Below are 16719 nucleotides of genomic sequence, written 5' to 3'. Positions count from 1 at the left end.
CAAACAGGATTTTTTAGCCAATCGGAACACCTTTCCAAGTGACAAAGGGTTCCACATGGGAAGAGGCATTGGTGCTTTTCCAGGGAATGCAAACTAGCATTTAATCCGGTTACCAGTAGAAGAAAATGTTCAGAAGGAAGCCATTTATTCTCACCAGGGTTAATTAATGACTGAACAGAGGCATATGCTTACATTAGACATGACAGAGGTTCCAGGAACTAATTAGGCTTTCACATGCATTTGTTCACCATGCTCTTGCTGTTTGGAGAGGTTGTTTAGCTGAAGCCAAGGTTTTCTTCCTCTGTTACTTTGCACTGCCATCATGCTCATTGTATGTAGAGCAAAACCAAAGTGGTCACATAGCTCATGAGCCTATGCAGGATTCCAGCTGAACTGAGCTTCCCTGTACCAATTCCCCACAAATTTGCCCTGAAATACTGGGGAATAGCATGGGTGAGAGGTGAGAATGGGAGGGGCTGTTGGGGGAAGGAGCAATTGGCAGAAATTACCTCCTTCTCCCTTCTAGACTTCCCTTTGAAGAAGCACGTCTGGATCTAAGCTTCTTCCACTTGTATACATGGCCCATTGTTGGAGTTCCAGCCTTATTGCTGATCTCAGCCACCCTGTTGTATCCTCATGATTTGCTTTATCAACCATGCCACCAAGAATGTCCATGCTAGGTGGAAAAACTCTCCGCCAAGCAGTTTGGAGTTATATCCTTCAATCCTGCAATGAAACATGAAAAGAACAGAAGGGAGAAAACCATAATAAGAGCTCTGCTGGACCAAACCAAAACCTTATGTAATGCAGCATCCTGTTTCCCACAGTGACCAAAACAAATGCCTATCAGAAGCCCACAGGCAGAACGTAAGTGCAATAGGCATGTCCTACCGTCATTCCCCAGGAACTGGTATCATGCCTTGACCATGGAGGTAGTATATAACCAGCAGGACTTGCAGCCATTGATTGCCTTATTCTTCATAAAGCCAGGACTTACTGTTTCAGAACCTGTGCTGATTTTTCATTAGCAGAACAGAAATTGCAACTTATCTGGGCTTCCTGCATTCCCCCAGATGCCTCCCCCCCCCCTTTTTGGAAATTAGTCCTACATGGGCCACTTCCAGTTCCTCAGATGTGGAGGCCAGTCTTAGTTACAAGTTACATATTTGTTTGAATATCAAGTTCTATAAGAACTTGCAGAACTCTGTGACTTGCTAATTTTCAATTTGTCAATAAGGCCTTGTCAACACTATTCGCCTTAGTTCTTCAGACTCCCTTTCTGAAAAGGTTACTTCAGGCACAGATTCAGTTCTGTAGATCTCCTTTCTGGGGAAAAGAGTGTTGCATGGATTAAAAACCTATATCCTGCAGATGTGTGCATGGTGTGCTCCTGAATCAGTGATACAGTATATGTTTCAGTGGTGGAGTAGATCTACTTGTCATTGATGGTATTGGCCTGGATGCTGAGGATATTCCACATACAAGGATTTCTACCCCAAGAGCCAAGCATGCAGTCTTGCACCCGCAGCCTTAAACTGATATACTTTCCATGGTAAGACAAATTCAAAGAGACTTTCTTTGAAATAGAACTGTTGAGGTGGAGATATTGGCTTGGAAGAGAAAGACTTCCTGACATGTAATGTTCACTTTGAATAGAAAGGCAAATATAAACATCTTCATACATCTTTGGTTTGGAATTTAATCTGAACTAGAGAAGAATGTAACTACCCCCCGCTCCCACCCCCAATCACCCATGAGCAGCCAAGACCCTTCGTGGCATCTTATACCTAGGAAGCCAGCAAAAGTAGGGACTGAGTAGCTTGGAAAGCAAATGCTATTTTAAACCAACTGTGATTTATACAGAATAAATTGCATTTTAAAAAATGGTTAGCATGGTAGGTGTATTTTTAGGATGATTTATAGGTTTGCTCTCTAGCTGTTTTGGATTGTGTATTTTATTTTTGGTACAAATTCAGAAAATGTTACATCTTTTCTTAAATGTCCTTTATTTGTTTCTGCATGTTTGGTTCTGCAATAGGCTGTGCCTCTAGTAACATATTAACTTGCTTACTTAACACTATCATTTTGTAGGGCAGGACATCTTACAACAAGCTTATTTTCCAGAACATTTGGCACAGCTAAGGTATGAATGTTGAACTTCTTCCCACATAAAGAAAACAACGTCTCGCTTTCAAAGAGATCCTGAGCCATTAATAGCAACTTAAGGATTGATAGGAGGTCCAAATATTACAGCCCATTTGGCGATCATACTTTTCCTGTCAGATATATTTGTGCCTACAATGCATTTAACTGGCATTATTATATATTTGCAAATGAGATTTTATTTCAAGCTTAGATTACTTCTCAACCCCTAACGCCCAACGTACCGGAAAACATACAGAAAAGTCACTGTGACGAAGAATCTTAATACCTGCCATTTCTCAGGGGGTTCTTCCACAACAGATCACAAAACAAAACAAAAATAACTACATCTCAGATTTTGTTTAAAAATTTTATACTGGATTATCTCACAGGTCAAAATCACTGGTGTGAATAAAAATTCCCTATGCCTTATAGCAGAACTTTCCAAACTGTGTGTTGTGACACGTTAGTGTGTAGGTGTGTCGCTTGAATGCTCCCCACACTCTTCCCAGGGCTGGGAAGGGGTTAATTTAACCTCCTGTTTGCTAGTAAAACTGAATTACTGTGATGTGAAATGATGCATGTCTAAAAAGTGTGTCACCAACATAATAAATTTGGAAAGCTCTGCCTTAGAGTTTTTGAGTTGTGCAACTCAAACTGGGTCTATTAGACCCAGCATCTTAAAGCAATGTGAACTAAAGTTGCTCATGGGGCCCCTCTGAGATTAGGGACCCTGAAACCTAAGCTTCATAAGTTTCATAGTAGAGCCACTTCTGGTCAAGCTATTGATTTCTGTAAGATTAATCAACTCTCACAGCATCAAGTAAAGTAAACTATGTTATCCACAACTGTAAATCCAAGGAACATTGTTACTCTACTATTTGAAGTAAAATAGACAATTGACTAGCATCTAGTCTGGACTAGTTCACTCCCATGGAGATCACTCCATGGGCTGGATTGTGTCTGCGCAGATGCAATTTCCAGCGCCACGGAAGTGAGTTCCAGCTCTGCGCTGTGCCAGTTCAGCGCAGTGCATGGAGACTCACCGAGCGGGCAGATCGGTTTGGGGGCATCTCATGGGCCGTTTAAACAATCCCCATGGGCCGCAGGTTGCTGACCCCTGATCTAGGTCCTTGGAGTGTTCGGTACCTAGCAAACAACAGGAAAACTTCACCAGCTATTACTTACTGCAGGCAGCCAGTGTGCATTTCTCATATAGCCATCCTTCACTTTTTCAGCATCCCAGCTCCTGGCTGAGAATCCCTTCCCGCAGGTGCTGCTTCTGTGAGACTGACGTTGCTAATTAGCAGTAGTCTGCGTAGGCAGGTGACTTTGTTGTAACAACGGCTGGCATCAACCCTCAGCAAAGCTGGAACAAACCTATAGTAAAATTACAACCAGCATGGCTATAAATGTTTGCTCTCCTCAAATGGGTGCAAACAATTCAGGCTTATTCCAGAAACAGTCCTGGGTCTGTAATGCAAGGCATTCTCTTACACTGGTTAGTGGATAGGTTATTACAGCATTTTTATTGTCTGATTCCCCCCCCCCCCCAAATGTTGTTTCAGTGCACTTTTAAAATATTAATATATTACTTCTGATATGTTATTGTGAGCTGCATTGGACTTCCTTTTGGGATGAAAGGCAGCATACATAATCTGCAATGAAATTGAAATGAAATAGCTTCTGCTATAGTCCTCAAATATAAACAACAGCAACATTTGCTTTGCTCTACTAATGGTCTTTTCATTTTATTCTTTCCTTTACTCTCTGCTGGTCCAAGACAGACAGCAAAAGTAACATGTTTACTCTTACCACTCAAAATCAAATCCTTTGTGTGTTTGTCAGAAGCTTGTATGTCTTCTTCCTCACTCATAATTTCTGGGGCAACTACCATACCTGTGTTAAAAGTAGCAGAGGAAGGAAAAGTCTTGTGATTTTCGCACTCCAGAAAGGTGAGAGTGGGGACTTGAGCAAAGGGGCCGTGATATCAGTGGCCCCACCGTGACTATGGAATTCTCTCCCACACAGATGTAATGTGCAGATGGCTTTTTCTTTGCAGAGTGGCCGTTAATGGCGCCTCTATTTCATACAGCTTTTCAGTAAAAAATTGCTGCAGTCCTTTAAGGTTTTAATCAGCTGCAAAGTCATTAAGGATTAACATGTCTTAAATGGTATTACAGTGGTACCTCGGATTACATATGCTTCAGGTTACATACGCTTCAGGTTATAGACTCCGCTGACCCAGAAATAGTGCTTCAGGTTAAGAACTTTGCTTCAGGATGAGAACAGAAATCGTGCTCCGGCGGCGCGGCAGCAGCAGGAGGCCCCATTAGCTAAAGTGGTGCTTCTGGTTAAGAACAGTTTCAGGTTAAGTATGGACCTCCGGAACGAATTAAGTACTTAACTCAAGGTACCACTTTATGTTGAGTTGAATCAGTCCTCTTTTAGTATGGCTGGTTTTATGGTTCTTATATTTTGGTACAGCTTGGGGATTTTGTAATATATTTGTTGTTGTTTTGCATTTTCATATGGAAGCCGTCCTCGGAAACTAGACTTAAAACTCTTTTAAATAAATAAAACGAAAGGCCAAGTAGAGGGTAAGAACTTCTAAAATACTTATGTGCATGTACATATGTCCAGCAGTGGCAAGCTAATATGGAACATTGTTAAGTATACAGAGCACAATACGGGAAAGGAGAATGTTACCCGCTTTGAGACTCATTAGGGTAGTGATAAAGTGGGATATCAAATCTAAACTCTCCTTCTTCTTCTTCTTCTTCTTCTTCTTCTTCTTCTTCTTCTTCTTCTTCTTCTTCACATGCCATTTGCTCCCTGCAACTATGGGGTGCCCAATGATTGTATGAATGGGTGAGATATTTGTGAACCCAAATCCATCAAGGTGAACTTGCCAGGAAGTTGATGCTGTAATGTTCAGTGATAGTGTAAAAAACCATTCCTTAAAGTATAAGCGATTTCTGCTATGCAGCAATGAAGTGGAAGGGAGAGTCAACATTCTTATGAGAGGGCATTGCAAGTCTTGTTTTGGATATCACAACACAAAAGGCCTCTCTTTTCATCTGACATACCTCAGGTGGCAGGTAGGTCTGATGACAGCAGGTTCATGTTTAGCTTCCCTCATGTCCCCAAGATGGGCCGGGGGGGGGGGGGGAGACACATTCAGATTTTCACATAACAGATTTGCTGTACGCCCTGTTTTTTAGAAAATAGTTTTTATTAAAGTTTTTTTGTGTTACACGAGAAACAGGGAAAGGTACACATATTGTTTCCACTTTCAATTCATAGACAGTTTGTTTATATTTAGTGAGAGACACTTTTGTCATAGATATCTTGCATTTGGGAGGAAAGAGAGATGGGATATTGTTCTTTCATTTTATTGCCTATTATTAGTGTTGGTGTTTGCGTCAGCATCACATAAGTAGGTCCTTTTTGGTTTTATTTATTTTTATAGATAATTTGAGAGGTTAGGGTGTCCTGAGCCTGGTTGGTTTCATTCAGTTAATTGCAGTGTGGCTTGTTTGTTGGGTCAGGTTAGCCATATTGATTTGTAAGCTGACTAGGTCATTTTCCTGTTGTGCATGTGATAAAGGGGAACCATACCAGGGTGAAGGTGTCCTCCTCTGCTTGTTCCTGTGCTATTTTGAGTTTGTTGGTTAACTTTCCTAGTAGGGCAGTTTCCCTTTACATTTTCATACCAGTGGTATGTTCCCTCCTGATAGGTCTTTTTAGTGTCTGCAGGGACTCAGGTGGCACTGTGGTCTAAACCACTGAGCCTCTTGGGCTTGCTGATCAGAAGGTCGGTGGTTCGAATCCCTGTGACGGAGTGAGCTCCTGTTGCTCGGTCCCAGCTCCTGCCAACCTAGCAGTTTGAAAGCACGTCAGTGCAAGTAGATAAATAGGTACCACTGTGGTGGGAAGGTAAATGGCGTTTCCGTGACAGTGTTCTGTTGTGCCAGAATCAGTTTAGTCATGCTGGCCACATAGCCTGGAAAGCTGCCTGTGGACAAACGCTGGCTCCCTCAGCCTGAAAGTGCCACAACCCCATAGTCATCTTTGATTGGACGTAACCATCCAGGTATTTTACCTTTACTTTTTACCCCAGTGTCTGGTTAACGTTTGTTCTAGCTGATGCAAGTAAGTGACTTATGAGTTCCTTGTCATGTTTGCGTGTGTGTTGTTGTTGTGGAAGATATTTAATAGGGCTAGTTCTGGAGTTGCTTCTATTACCTGTTTTGTTATTTTGGAAATTTCCTGCAGCACTGAAATCCCAAAGGACTGACCTTTGGGACATCCCAGTTGCTATTCCTTGCTATACAATCCTTTTAAAGCTAGGTATTGTACCTGTAATCCCACTGAGGTGAAAATGGTTGTGCATGTCTTAGGTAAGAAAATATATAATCTTGCCTTCTTGTAAAACAGTTTTCAGGTGGTTCTTTGAAACCCCTGTTGAGAATTTTTCTTGGTGGTGCCAATATTTTAAAACATTAGCATCTCTCTCAGATCTATTACGATTGTCAGTTCTTTAGTCTTTTTTAGCAAGCCCGTGATTTTGTATTAATGCTTAGTTGACTGCAATAAAGATTCCTGCACTACACAGGAGTAGTACGCACTTCCCCTGCCCCCAACACAAAGACTTGCCTGCATATTGGAAAGTGGCAGGTGCAAGCAGTAAAAAAAGAGGGCACCATTTCTTTCCAATTGGTTACATCTTCAACCTGTACCCAGATTAGCAGAGTTAACATTACCATACTCCACAAAATCGTTTGTGAAGCCTCCATTTCATTTATGATAAAGATGGTATATTTTAAGAAACTATTAATTAAGCCCGTCTGATTAGTGCCATATGGAGTGTGTTTTTTGTAATGGACACCAAGGCTACAGGCATGAGACTGTACTCTAGTAAAAGTCACATATAAATAGGAAGCATTACTGATTTTTTTGATTTTTTAAAAAGCCTTAAATGAGTTCGTGCGTTGAGGGAATGTGGTAAACTGGAAGACTGGCAGGCTTCCATCACAAGGCAGTGCTCACTACATGACCCCACCCACTGATTTGATAAGAGACCTTTCTCTAAGGCATGGAACAGATGATACATCATTCTTTTCCTCTTCCCCCTTCTTCTATTGCCATTTTGCAGCAGCTTCTAAACAGAGTTCAGGGCAGAAAGAAATCTATCTTTTATACAGCCTTTCTGGTAGGTTAGCAGAAACAGACAGTTGCAGGTTGCCATCTTGTAGATACCATTTGTCATCCGTGTTCCCTTAGCAGAACAATAAATTATTTTTAAAGATCAAGAAGTCTCATTAAAATAAAGCCTTTCAGTGGAATAGTTTATGCTTACGTTTACAGTGTAAGACCAACAGAGTTCAATGGGAGTTACTCCCTGGTAAGAGTGCATAGCATTGCAGCCTTAGGCCCAATTCTTTGCTAGTGATATATGTGCATTCATAACATTTTCGTTGTAAACTCTTTCAACTCCAGCAACCCTACATACATAGTTTAAATAAAACATCTCTATATGAAGTTGAAGCTGTTCAGTGGAGCATGACAGACGTATTAGAATGGCACTGTCATAGTGTGGAGTGCAGTTCATAAGCAGCTGGTGAATCTAAAGGCCAAGCCCTCCCTGACTTGCTGCAAGGTGGTAGCTATACTGATTTCTCTGGAATTTTTGTTTGAAAAGTGTCCATTTATGATGTCTCTTCAATAAGATGCCTTGCAGAGAAATTTATGGGGGGGGGGCATGTTTCTTATACCACATGCAGAATGGATGAGAAATAAAACTGAGCGGTCAGCTCTTGGTTATAAATGTTAGGGTGTCCTAAATGTCTTAGGTTGCATTACTGAAGGTTGTCTTTAAAGCCCTATCATTTAAACGGAATTGTCTTGCTTTTTGTCTTGAGAACTCTTGAAAGCCTTGCTGCTTGAACTGTGCTAACAATCGTTTATCAGCAATCATTCACACTGTAAGTTATTGCTGTTTGGGGCCAATTCAAATGTTAACACTTTTCAAGTGGAGAATGTAAAAAGAAAAGAAAAATTCTGTGATACTGTAATGGTCATATTGCATCACCTAGAAGACAACCTGACTGCAAATAGCATACTGGGCTCAAAACACCATCTAGAAGCCCAGCCCCCCATTGAATTTAGCACTCTACGTGAATTTTGGAACACTCATGGGGTAGTAAGCAGCATACAGGCTAGACCTAGCACCAGATGGGGCCCAGGATGCCATTTTAGTAGTGGGTGAGCAGTGGTACTTCTTTTGATGGGAGTCAAGCCCTACCACCATCTTAATCTACACAGAATGCAATCTCATTTGAAAGAAACACTGTTACCCACCCAGTGTTAAAATATCCCCCAGGAGGCCAAGCAGTGAGTTGTGCTACTGTCACTCCTGTGGCCACATGGGGGTACATCAGTAACACTATGACAAACATTCCCTGAATACCTGGCGATTTACTGTATTTTTCGCACCATAGGGCGCACCGGACCATAGGGCACACCTAGTTTTGGGAGGCGGAAAACAAGAAAAAATTATTCTGAACCCCAGAAGCCAGAACAGCAAGAGGGAACTGGCTTCTGGGATACAGTGTGGCTGTTCTGGCTTCTGGGCTAACCGTGCCAAGCCTCTTCAGGGCAGCGGGATGAAGGCTCCCCCTGCCCAAAGAGGCTGCACAGGGCTAAAGCAGAAGCCAGGACAGATGCGTCGCTGAAGGGGCACTGCGCCTTCTCTCTCTCTGTGCAGCGCCCCTCCTTCACAGGAAAGGTGCTGCGCAGAGAGAGAGAAGGCGCAGTGCCCTTTAAGCGAAGCTGGAGAAGGAACAAAAGGAGACCCTTCTGTTCCTCCTCCGGCTCGGCTTGATAGGCGCGTCGCTCAAGGGGCGCTGCACCTTCTCTCTCTCTGTGCAGTGCCTCTCCTTCACAGGAGAGGTGCTGCGCAGAGAGGGAGAAGGCGCAGCACCCTTCAGTGAAGCTGGAGAAGGAACAGAAGGGTCTCCGTCTGTTCCTCCTCCCGCTTCGCATGACAGGCACGTCGCTCAAGGGGCGCTGCGCCTCTCCTTCACAGGAGAGGCGCAGCACAGAGAGGGAGAAGGCGCAGCGCCCTTCAGCAAAGCTGGAGGGTCTCCTTCTGTTCCTCCTCTGGCTTCGCACGACAGGTGCGTCGCTCAAGGGGCGCTACGCCTCTCCTTCACAGGAGAGACGCTGCGCAGAGAGGGAGAAGGTGCAGCGCCCTTCAGCGAAGCTGGAGAAGGAACAGAAGGAGACCCTTCTGTTCCTCCTCCGGCTTCCAGGACCGGCGCGTCGCGGCGGAGCCTGCATTCGCTCCATAGGACACACACACATTTTCCCTTCATTTTTGGAGGGGAAAAAGTGTGTCCTATAGAGTGAAAAATACGGTAATATTTGTATTTCTGTTTTCCAACCACAAATGTTGAGCTCAAGGCAGCTCATAATAATACCAAAAGCACTGTGGGGGAAACCATTGTAAATACTGTAATATCAAACACAGATAACATACAAATAACTTCAACAATGAATTCATCGAAACAATTACAATTCCATACCTCACAAGTATCTTGGTAAAAACCAGGACTCCCGTTTTTTCGTGTGAAAGAGTATGGCAGCCATTTCAGGTGCTGCAATCTCACCCTGACAAAAAAAGTGTTTCTTTTCGGTTCTGTGAGTCACATGACTCATGCAGGAGCACATCTGAGAAGATGTACATCCTGGTTTTGGGACCCAACTTATTGCAGCTCTGTGCTGGGTAGCATCCCCCTCGGCAGTAAGATATTTCGTCATGTTAAAACTATTTGCCCTGCAGCTCCCACTCCACTTGATCTGGGTGCAGGGCTGGGCCCAGTCCACCTGCAGCTTCAGGCTCTCTATGAAAGGGGGCCCAGCAGAGGCGAATACCAGGGACATGAAGAAGTGGCTCTGGATTAATGTTGGTTATAAACCAGCATGTGGTCATAAGTCATGTCTAGACAATTGCCTACCGTATTTTTCACTCCATAAGACACACTTTTTTCCTCCTAAAAAGTAAGGGGAAATGTCTATGTGTCTTATGGAGCGAATGCACTGGGCGGCAGACTGATCCCTCGGCTACCGCTGCAGTCGCGAGCTGAGGGATGCCTCCGCTGTTAGAGGCATGGCTCCCATCTGTCACTCGCTGTGAAGCCAGCAGAGCAAGAGGCGCTGTGCTGCGCTGCTCTGCTGAAGCCAGCAAAGCAAGAGCGAGAGCTGTGCAGCGCCTCTTGCTCTGCTGGCTTCACAGCGAAGCGGGAGGAGGGACGGACGGGAGCAAGCAAAGCGAGAGCCGCTTACATGGCTTCTCTCCCGCTTTGGGCAGCTCTTACTTTGCTTGCCCATCCCTCCTCCTGCCTCGCTGTAAAGCAAGCAAAGCACCGGTTGTGGTGTCTCCTCCTCTTTTACAGTAAGGCGGGAGGAGGGATGGGCAAGCAAAGTGAGAGCTGCCCAAAGCGGGAGAGAAGCCATGTAAACCTCTCTCGCTTGGCTTGCTTTTACATGCTCTGCACAGAATATTTTTTTTCTTGCTTTCCCCCTCTTAAAAACTAGGTGTGTCTTATGGAGTGAAAAATACGGTAATATTACAGTGATCTGCTCCCACTAGAGAAAGAACATGAAGGACATTAAGGAGAAGAAATGTGTTTCAACATACCACCAAGGAGAATGCGAAGAAAGGGCTCCAGTGCCTGTTAAGAGGAAATAATATAGAGTTTATCCACTATCTTGGATCCAAAAATATCATTTCCACCATAAGATGGACCTTTTTCATCATATTGCCAACATTTCAATTTTTTTTTCTCACTTCTATTTCATTCTCTCTCTAATAATTAAATCAAGATTTTAGTTATAATTGAAGCACCACTGAAAAATGAGAGTGCCACTGCATTTTCTGTTTAGTGAAGTTTTTTTTTCCTTTTAGTTGAATTCATTTTTTAACCAATTCCTTTCTTTTTTTGCCACCAGGATAGCAGCCAAGGAGAACGTGAATCTTATGTCACAGCAGAGTTTGGGGATTGTTTTTGGACCGACGCTCCTTCGGCCTGAAAAAGAGACAGGCTCCATGGCAGTGAACATGCTATACCAAAACCAGATTGTTGAGCTAATGTTAAGCGAGTACACCAAGATCTTCAACTGCGAGAAAGACTGACAGACAGGGAGTGTTACTGAATATATTCACATCTGTCTTTGAATCTAATATTTTTACATTTCTGTAAACATCTTTCTGAAACATTTCTTCTCCCCTCAAGTGACAGATGCCTCGTTTTGTGAAAACTTAATGACAATTTTGTCTTTAAATTTCCAAACATTGGAATAAAAATACATTGTCAATATTTGCTTATATGTACTCAGCATTAACCCTTTGAATGAATCATTCTCTGCCAGCACTCCGCCCCCAGGGCTTTGCCATTTTGCATGCCTTCATTTTACAGCTGGGATTTGACAATTTCGCCAAATCCAGATGAAAGATAGCTTAGAGGCATATGCAATGGCACTCCCAGACAAGCAGGGTTGGAGGTTAATGGGTTTAAATTGGCTTTTGGAACAATTAAATTGGTGTAGTGATGCAATCTATCACTTAATAACAGGTATGTACACTCAAAATAATTTTGTGTGGAAAATGATCACGTCAAATGATGAAAGCTACAGGTTCAAAACATGGTTATAGATTTTCACACAGGCGCATAACAAAAATCATCATAGGTTGGGGTGGTGTAAATGTTTCATTTGCAAGCTTAAGAATGAAATTAATCCCTGAGCCTCATCGTTTCAAATGCAACAGCAGCAGTGCATCAAGTTACCCAATTGCTCATTTTGAATGCAACATCCATTTTGAATTTTCCAACACTTTATCCGACTTTGCTCTTTCCACAGCTATGTCATGTTTTGTAGAAATTTTTATTATGCTCCCGAAGATGCTTTATTGGTGAACTGCATTAAATTCATCTAGAAAGAACTTTTTTTAAAGCCTTTTCATATGCCCTTAGGATTACTTGGCTAGACTTGAATCAATTTATACATTTGATGGTTAGTTTCAGTTGTCATGGATAAACAAAAGGGTAACTGTCTAGAATATATCAAATATTGTTTTATTCTGAAATGTATGTTTCCAGCTATACACATCCCCTACCCTGTTTTGTAAAAGTATTCCACTGATAAAATGTAGACTTATGTTTGACAGCTTTTTAATCAAGTTCAAAGAGAATAAATAAAACTAATCCAGTGTGGTAAAAGAGTCCGCCTGGCTATCGATTTGTTCATAAAATGAAAAATAAACCATGTAAATAAAATGTGTGAAAATGCAGATCTAGAAGCAAATATTTTGAGCAATTAACGCCCCCCCCAAATATAGGATTAATGCATAAATCTGCTGTGTATGAGAGATATGTCTCAAGTATCAAATCTAATAGTCAGGAATTACAATGTCATTGTTCAACACCGTTTCTCAGCCTACTATGTTGTTAAGCAGTTGAAGCTGTGTTTTAAAATGATCATCAAGGAAAATAAATGTACAAGGATGCTGCTGCTTCATTAAACAACTACAAGCACCAGGATTAATGGGTAAGATATTCAGAATCCACAAGTTAAAAAGGACTAAGCTATTGCTGAAGCAACCACGACGTTAGTACAGAACGGCGAGAATGAAGAAAGAGACACCAAGCAGTAACCAGTCAGAACAATTTAAGAGAAAGAAGTAAAACTTTAGGATACACATGTCCAGTTGTAAGATGTCTCAGGGTTGGTGATGCATGGCATGATTACCTTCTTGCTGAACATGTGGATGTTCTGTCATTCTTGGCAATGTTTAGTATTGACTAGAGGGAGGGGGTGTTTTTGTGGCTGGAATCAGATTCTGACCCCAAGAGGTTGTTAAATTACCTATTTATTTGTAGATAGGTCATAAAAATTATATACTGCTTGATTGGGATGGGGTGGTGGTGAAAACCAACCCTCAAAGCAGTTTACAAGACAAATCAATAATATTGAGTCCAAAAAAGTGTGTACAGACTCACTGAACTTCCATTTCCCACCGGACAGGAATTAAATCAGAAAGAATTGGACATAAGAATGTTCAGAATATCAGCCGAACTGCAGTGCTCATGTCAGAAATTGAATCTTGGGCCGACATAAAGCATGGCTAAAAGAGAGACATCCTATTGGGGTGAGGGGAGAAGCCAGGGCAAGCACAAACTGTCATGGGAGGAAATTAATAGATGATCAGGGCCTGTTTAGGAGAGAGTCGGGAAAACAAGGCAGCTTATGACTCTGTCCATCCATGATGTACTCAGACCTGCCCTCAAAGTGCTTCATTTCTGACCTTATCATTGGCACACCACCACCAGCATCTACAGGCATACCAGTGTGTGGGGGTGTCCTTGGCAGGGTAAGTGCTCTCCAGCCACTAGACCTCAGAAGAAGAAGGTGGTCCCCCCCCGCAATAGTCATTTGTACATCCCCCTAACTTATTGCAACAACTTTCATTCAGTGTTTGTAAAATGTGAACTGGCCAGAGAGATGGGCATTCTTAGGGCATAATCATATAGTACAGGAAAAGGAGGAGGCACCTGTCTTCCTAGCATGCAGCCTTACAGGCCTCTGTCTGGCCCTTGGCACTCTCCTCAGGCCACATCTCTTCCTCCCAGGCCACACCATGCACTGGCCATGCTCCATGCCTGGCTGGAAGGTGTTCTTGAAGTGTAATAATGTATCCTGCTTGTCTGAATTGAAGGTGGGTGGGTGGGTGGGTGTGAGAGAGAGAGACAGACAGACAGACAGACAGACAGACAGACAGACTCTATGTCTTACATGGGTAGAATATAGTAAACCGCCTACCCATGACGACGTTGCACCAAACAAAACATGTGGTCTAAAATGCTAATGGATAATAACACTGCTATTTTTCTAGAAAAAGAGGTGTCGGAACTCACCGTTGATGTCTCCCTTGCTCTCTTATAATGGCAACGGCACCCTCCTGAGAAGTGATGGAACTGAGTTCCGGCAAATTCCAGCTGGAAAAAAAAAGCCCTGGGTAATAAGTACTGGTAATTTTACAATTGGGTTTCATATGCAGAAATGTTGATTGTGCAGAAATGCTTTTGTGTTTGTTCTTTCCCCTTTGCACTAACAAAAACTATAGTCTGTGAACTTGCTCCTCTTCTCTACTTCTCATTAGCTACTGGGAGTTGCTTAGATAACTGCAGGCAGGATTGAGCCTACAGTTCTGCTAATGAGACAAAAGTAGCAGTTTACATCCCTGCACTAATTAAATATGTGATATTATAGTTAGGATTGCTATTTGGTCTAGTACTGTTATGATAGTACATATGATTAGTATTGTACTGTGTAGTGAAGCATGTTATCTTCACAGCCATCAAGCATGTTATCTTCACAGCCATCAAGTGGCTCCTTGAGAAAGCCACATGACTTAATGCTCCTGTCTGCTGTTTCTTTCTCTCCCCGCTCTCTTCCCCCTCTATGTGAAAACATTGCCTTGATGCAAAGGTGTGATTCTTCATCAAGTGCCCAATGGGGGTGTTTCATCCAAACTCCAGCCACATGATAATCTTGTCTCAACATGAAGTAGCCTTAAGCATGAAGGAAGGTTTATATCTCATACATTTTTAATCCTACTCTAGCAAGTGTAACTTATTACCTTTATATGTTAAATCCCTCTATGTTCTAAAGCTTATTGATATCAAGGAAGGAAGCTTCGCTGGTTGTTATAACCCCGAGCCTCCTTAAGATCACTAACTTATCTTCCCCATCCCATCCCATTTCTTTCCTCTGGTTCTACTTTCGCAGCCACTAACGTGGATTTAGAATCATCACTCCTTGCTTACAAGGCACAGTTTTCAGGTTATTTAATGTGAAGCAGTTCTTGCCACCCTTTCGTTCCCCTTAAAATGCAGCAGTAAATGCAATGGGCCCCCTTGCTTTCAATAATGATTCATGAAACTATTTCAGTGGCAGAGACAAACCAATAGCCCACGGACATTTTGAGTGTTAGAACATAGGGCAATTCATCAATCCGCATTCTTTCTGCCATTTTGTCAAGCTGCCCGTGGGTCTGGCTCAGGGGTTTTGGCCCATGTTCTTCCATTGCTCTTCTCCAGAGCTTTTTTTCTGGAAAAAGAGGTTCCAGAACTTGTTGACCTTTCTTTAGGGGGAGCACCCAGCTAAAGATGTTGCTCTCAGTTTTGTAGAGAACCACACATGGCTTAGGCTATTTAGCGTATGGGAGGGTGAGCTGATCACACCCTAAAGCAAAAGAGAGAATGTTTTCAAGCCCATAAGAACATAAGGCAGTTGTATGTTCCCTATAACCAGTCACAGTCAACAATTTGGCTGCAGCTCTTTGAGACAGTTGATTTTTTTGAGCACTCTTCAAAGGCAGCTGGGTGCATACCAGGAAGGCAGTTTCCTATGTTCCTCTTTGTTTATTGATGGGAAAGGGTGAGCCCACACTGCAATACGTTATCCTTCTCCACTCAAACACTACTAGCTAGGACCCATTTACCTAAATTACAGAAGCTGAGAGGGAAATATAAATATACTGGAAGACACCTTCAACACAGCACAGGTATATGTTCTGTCCCCAAACTGCTTTTCTTTTTAACCACAATTCCCAGTGAGCTTTCCTTTCCGAAACCATAGTGCTATAAAGTATTTATGCCAGCTTACCATTTCTTCTTCTTGCACTAGTATCTTTTTTATATAAAAAACCCCCAACCCTTATTAAAAATGCAAAAGGACTTTAGAGGTACTCTGCATATTCAGCGGTGTCTGTGTGTGTGTGTGTTTGGGTGAGTGAGAAAGACATCAACAATAAATGAGCCAGCTAAACAATAAAGAAAGATCTCTTATCCCGTGGCGCAATGAATGTTTTATTAATAAATGGTTTCCTTTCTTATTTCTCATAGAACCATGTTTTGGAGTCAATTGCTGTGGTCCAGAAAATTCTTTTCTGATGGGTGTCAGAGGCCAAATGCCACTCTTAAGTGCTGCCTAATTAATTTTGTACTGCCAATCTACATGTACATTCCTCTGCATGCATGTATCTGCTGCTTCCATTGGAATAGGGCAAACTGCACACTCTTAGGTGCAGCCCCAGCCCCCAATATAAAGACAAAAGCACTTAGTAGAGCCATACCGTGTTGCAGACTTCCAGCAATGGTACAAAGATGCATTTCAGCTTCTATTTTCACTTCAGCATCCGTATCAGCTGCATTTTTCACATGCTGGGGATGTGGCTAACATTTGCCTGTTAACAACAGAAAGATGCTGAGTGTTGTTCTAATTCTCAAGTTTGATCATTTTAAATGTGACAGCTCCCCTTCCCACACTTAATCTAGCCAGGTGAACTCTAGGGGGGGGGGGGGCTGGGGAGACAGGGCATATCTAGAGACCTCATAGGCTGCATTAGTCCCCATGGGTCAGAGATTCCCCATTGCTTACCAATCCCGCCCCCAATCATTTTAACTGGGGACGCCAAGAACTGAAACTTGCCCACTCCACTTGCTCTATCAC

At 42.6% G+C, this 16719-nt stretch overlaps 1 protein-coding gene across 11 annotated transcripts in view; it reads left to right on the top strand.

Moving 5' to 3' along the window:
- The window catches only part of ARHGAP15 (Rho GTPase activating protein 15), a 370171-nt gene extending 357746 nt beyond the window's left edge, over positions 1 to 12425 (top strand). For all 11 annotated transcript variants that reach the window (XM_083410920.1, XM_083410912.1, XM_083410910.1 and 8 more), the window contains one exon: positions 11158 to 12425. In XM_083410920.1, the coding sequence (XP_083267046.1) occupies positions 11158 to 11341 (184 nt within the window). In that variant the 3' untranslated portion in view covers positions 11342 to 12425. The remainder of the gene's footprint in view (positions 1 to 11157) is intronic.
- The last annotated feature ends 4294 nt before the right edge of the window (positions 12426 to 16719 follow it).

Source organism: Podarcis tiliguerta, assembly GCF_965153285.1.
Source record: "Podarcis tiliguerta genome assembly, chromosome: 1".
NCBI classification, from domain to species: domain Eukaryota; kingdom Metazoa; phylum Chordata; class Lepidosauria; order Squamata; family Lacertidae; genus Podarcis; species Podarcis tiliguerta.
Note: the sequence above shows the minus strand (reverse complement) of the source record. Positions and strands in the feature narration are given on the sequence as shown.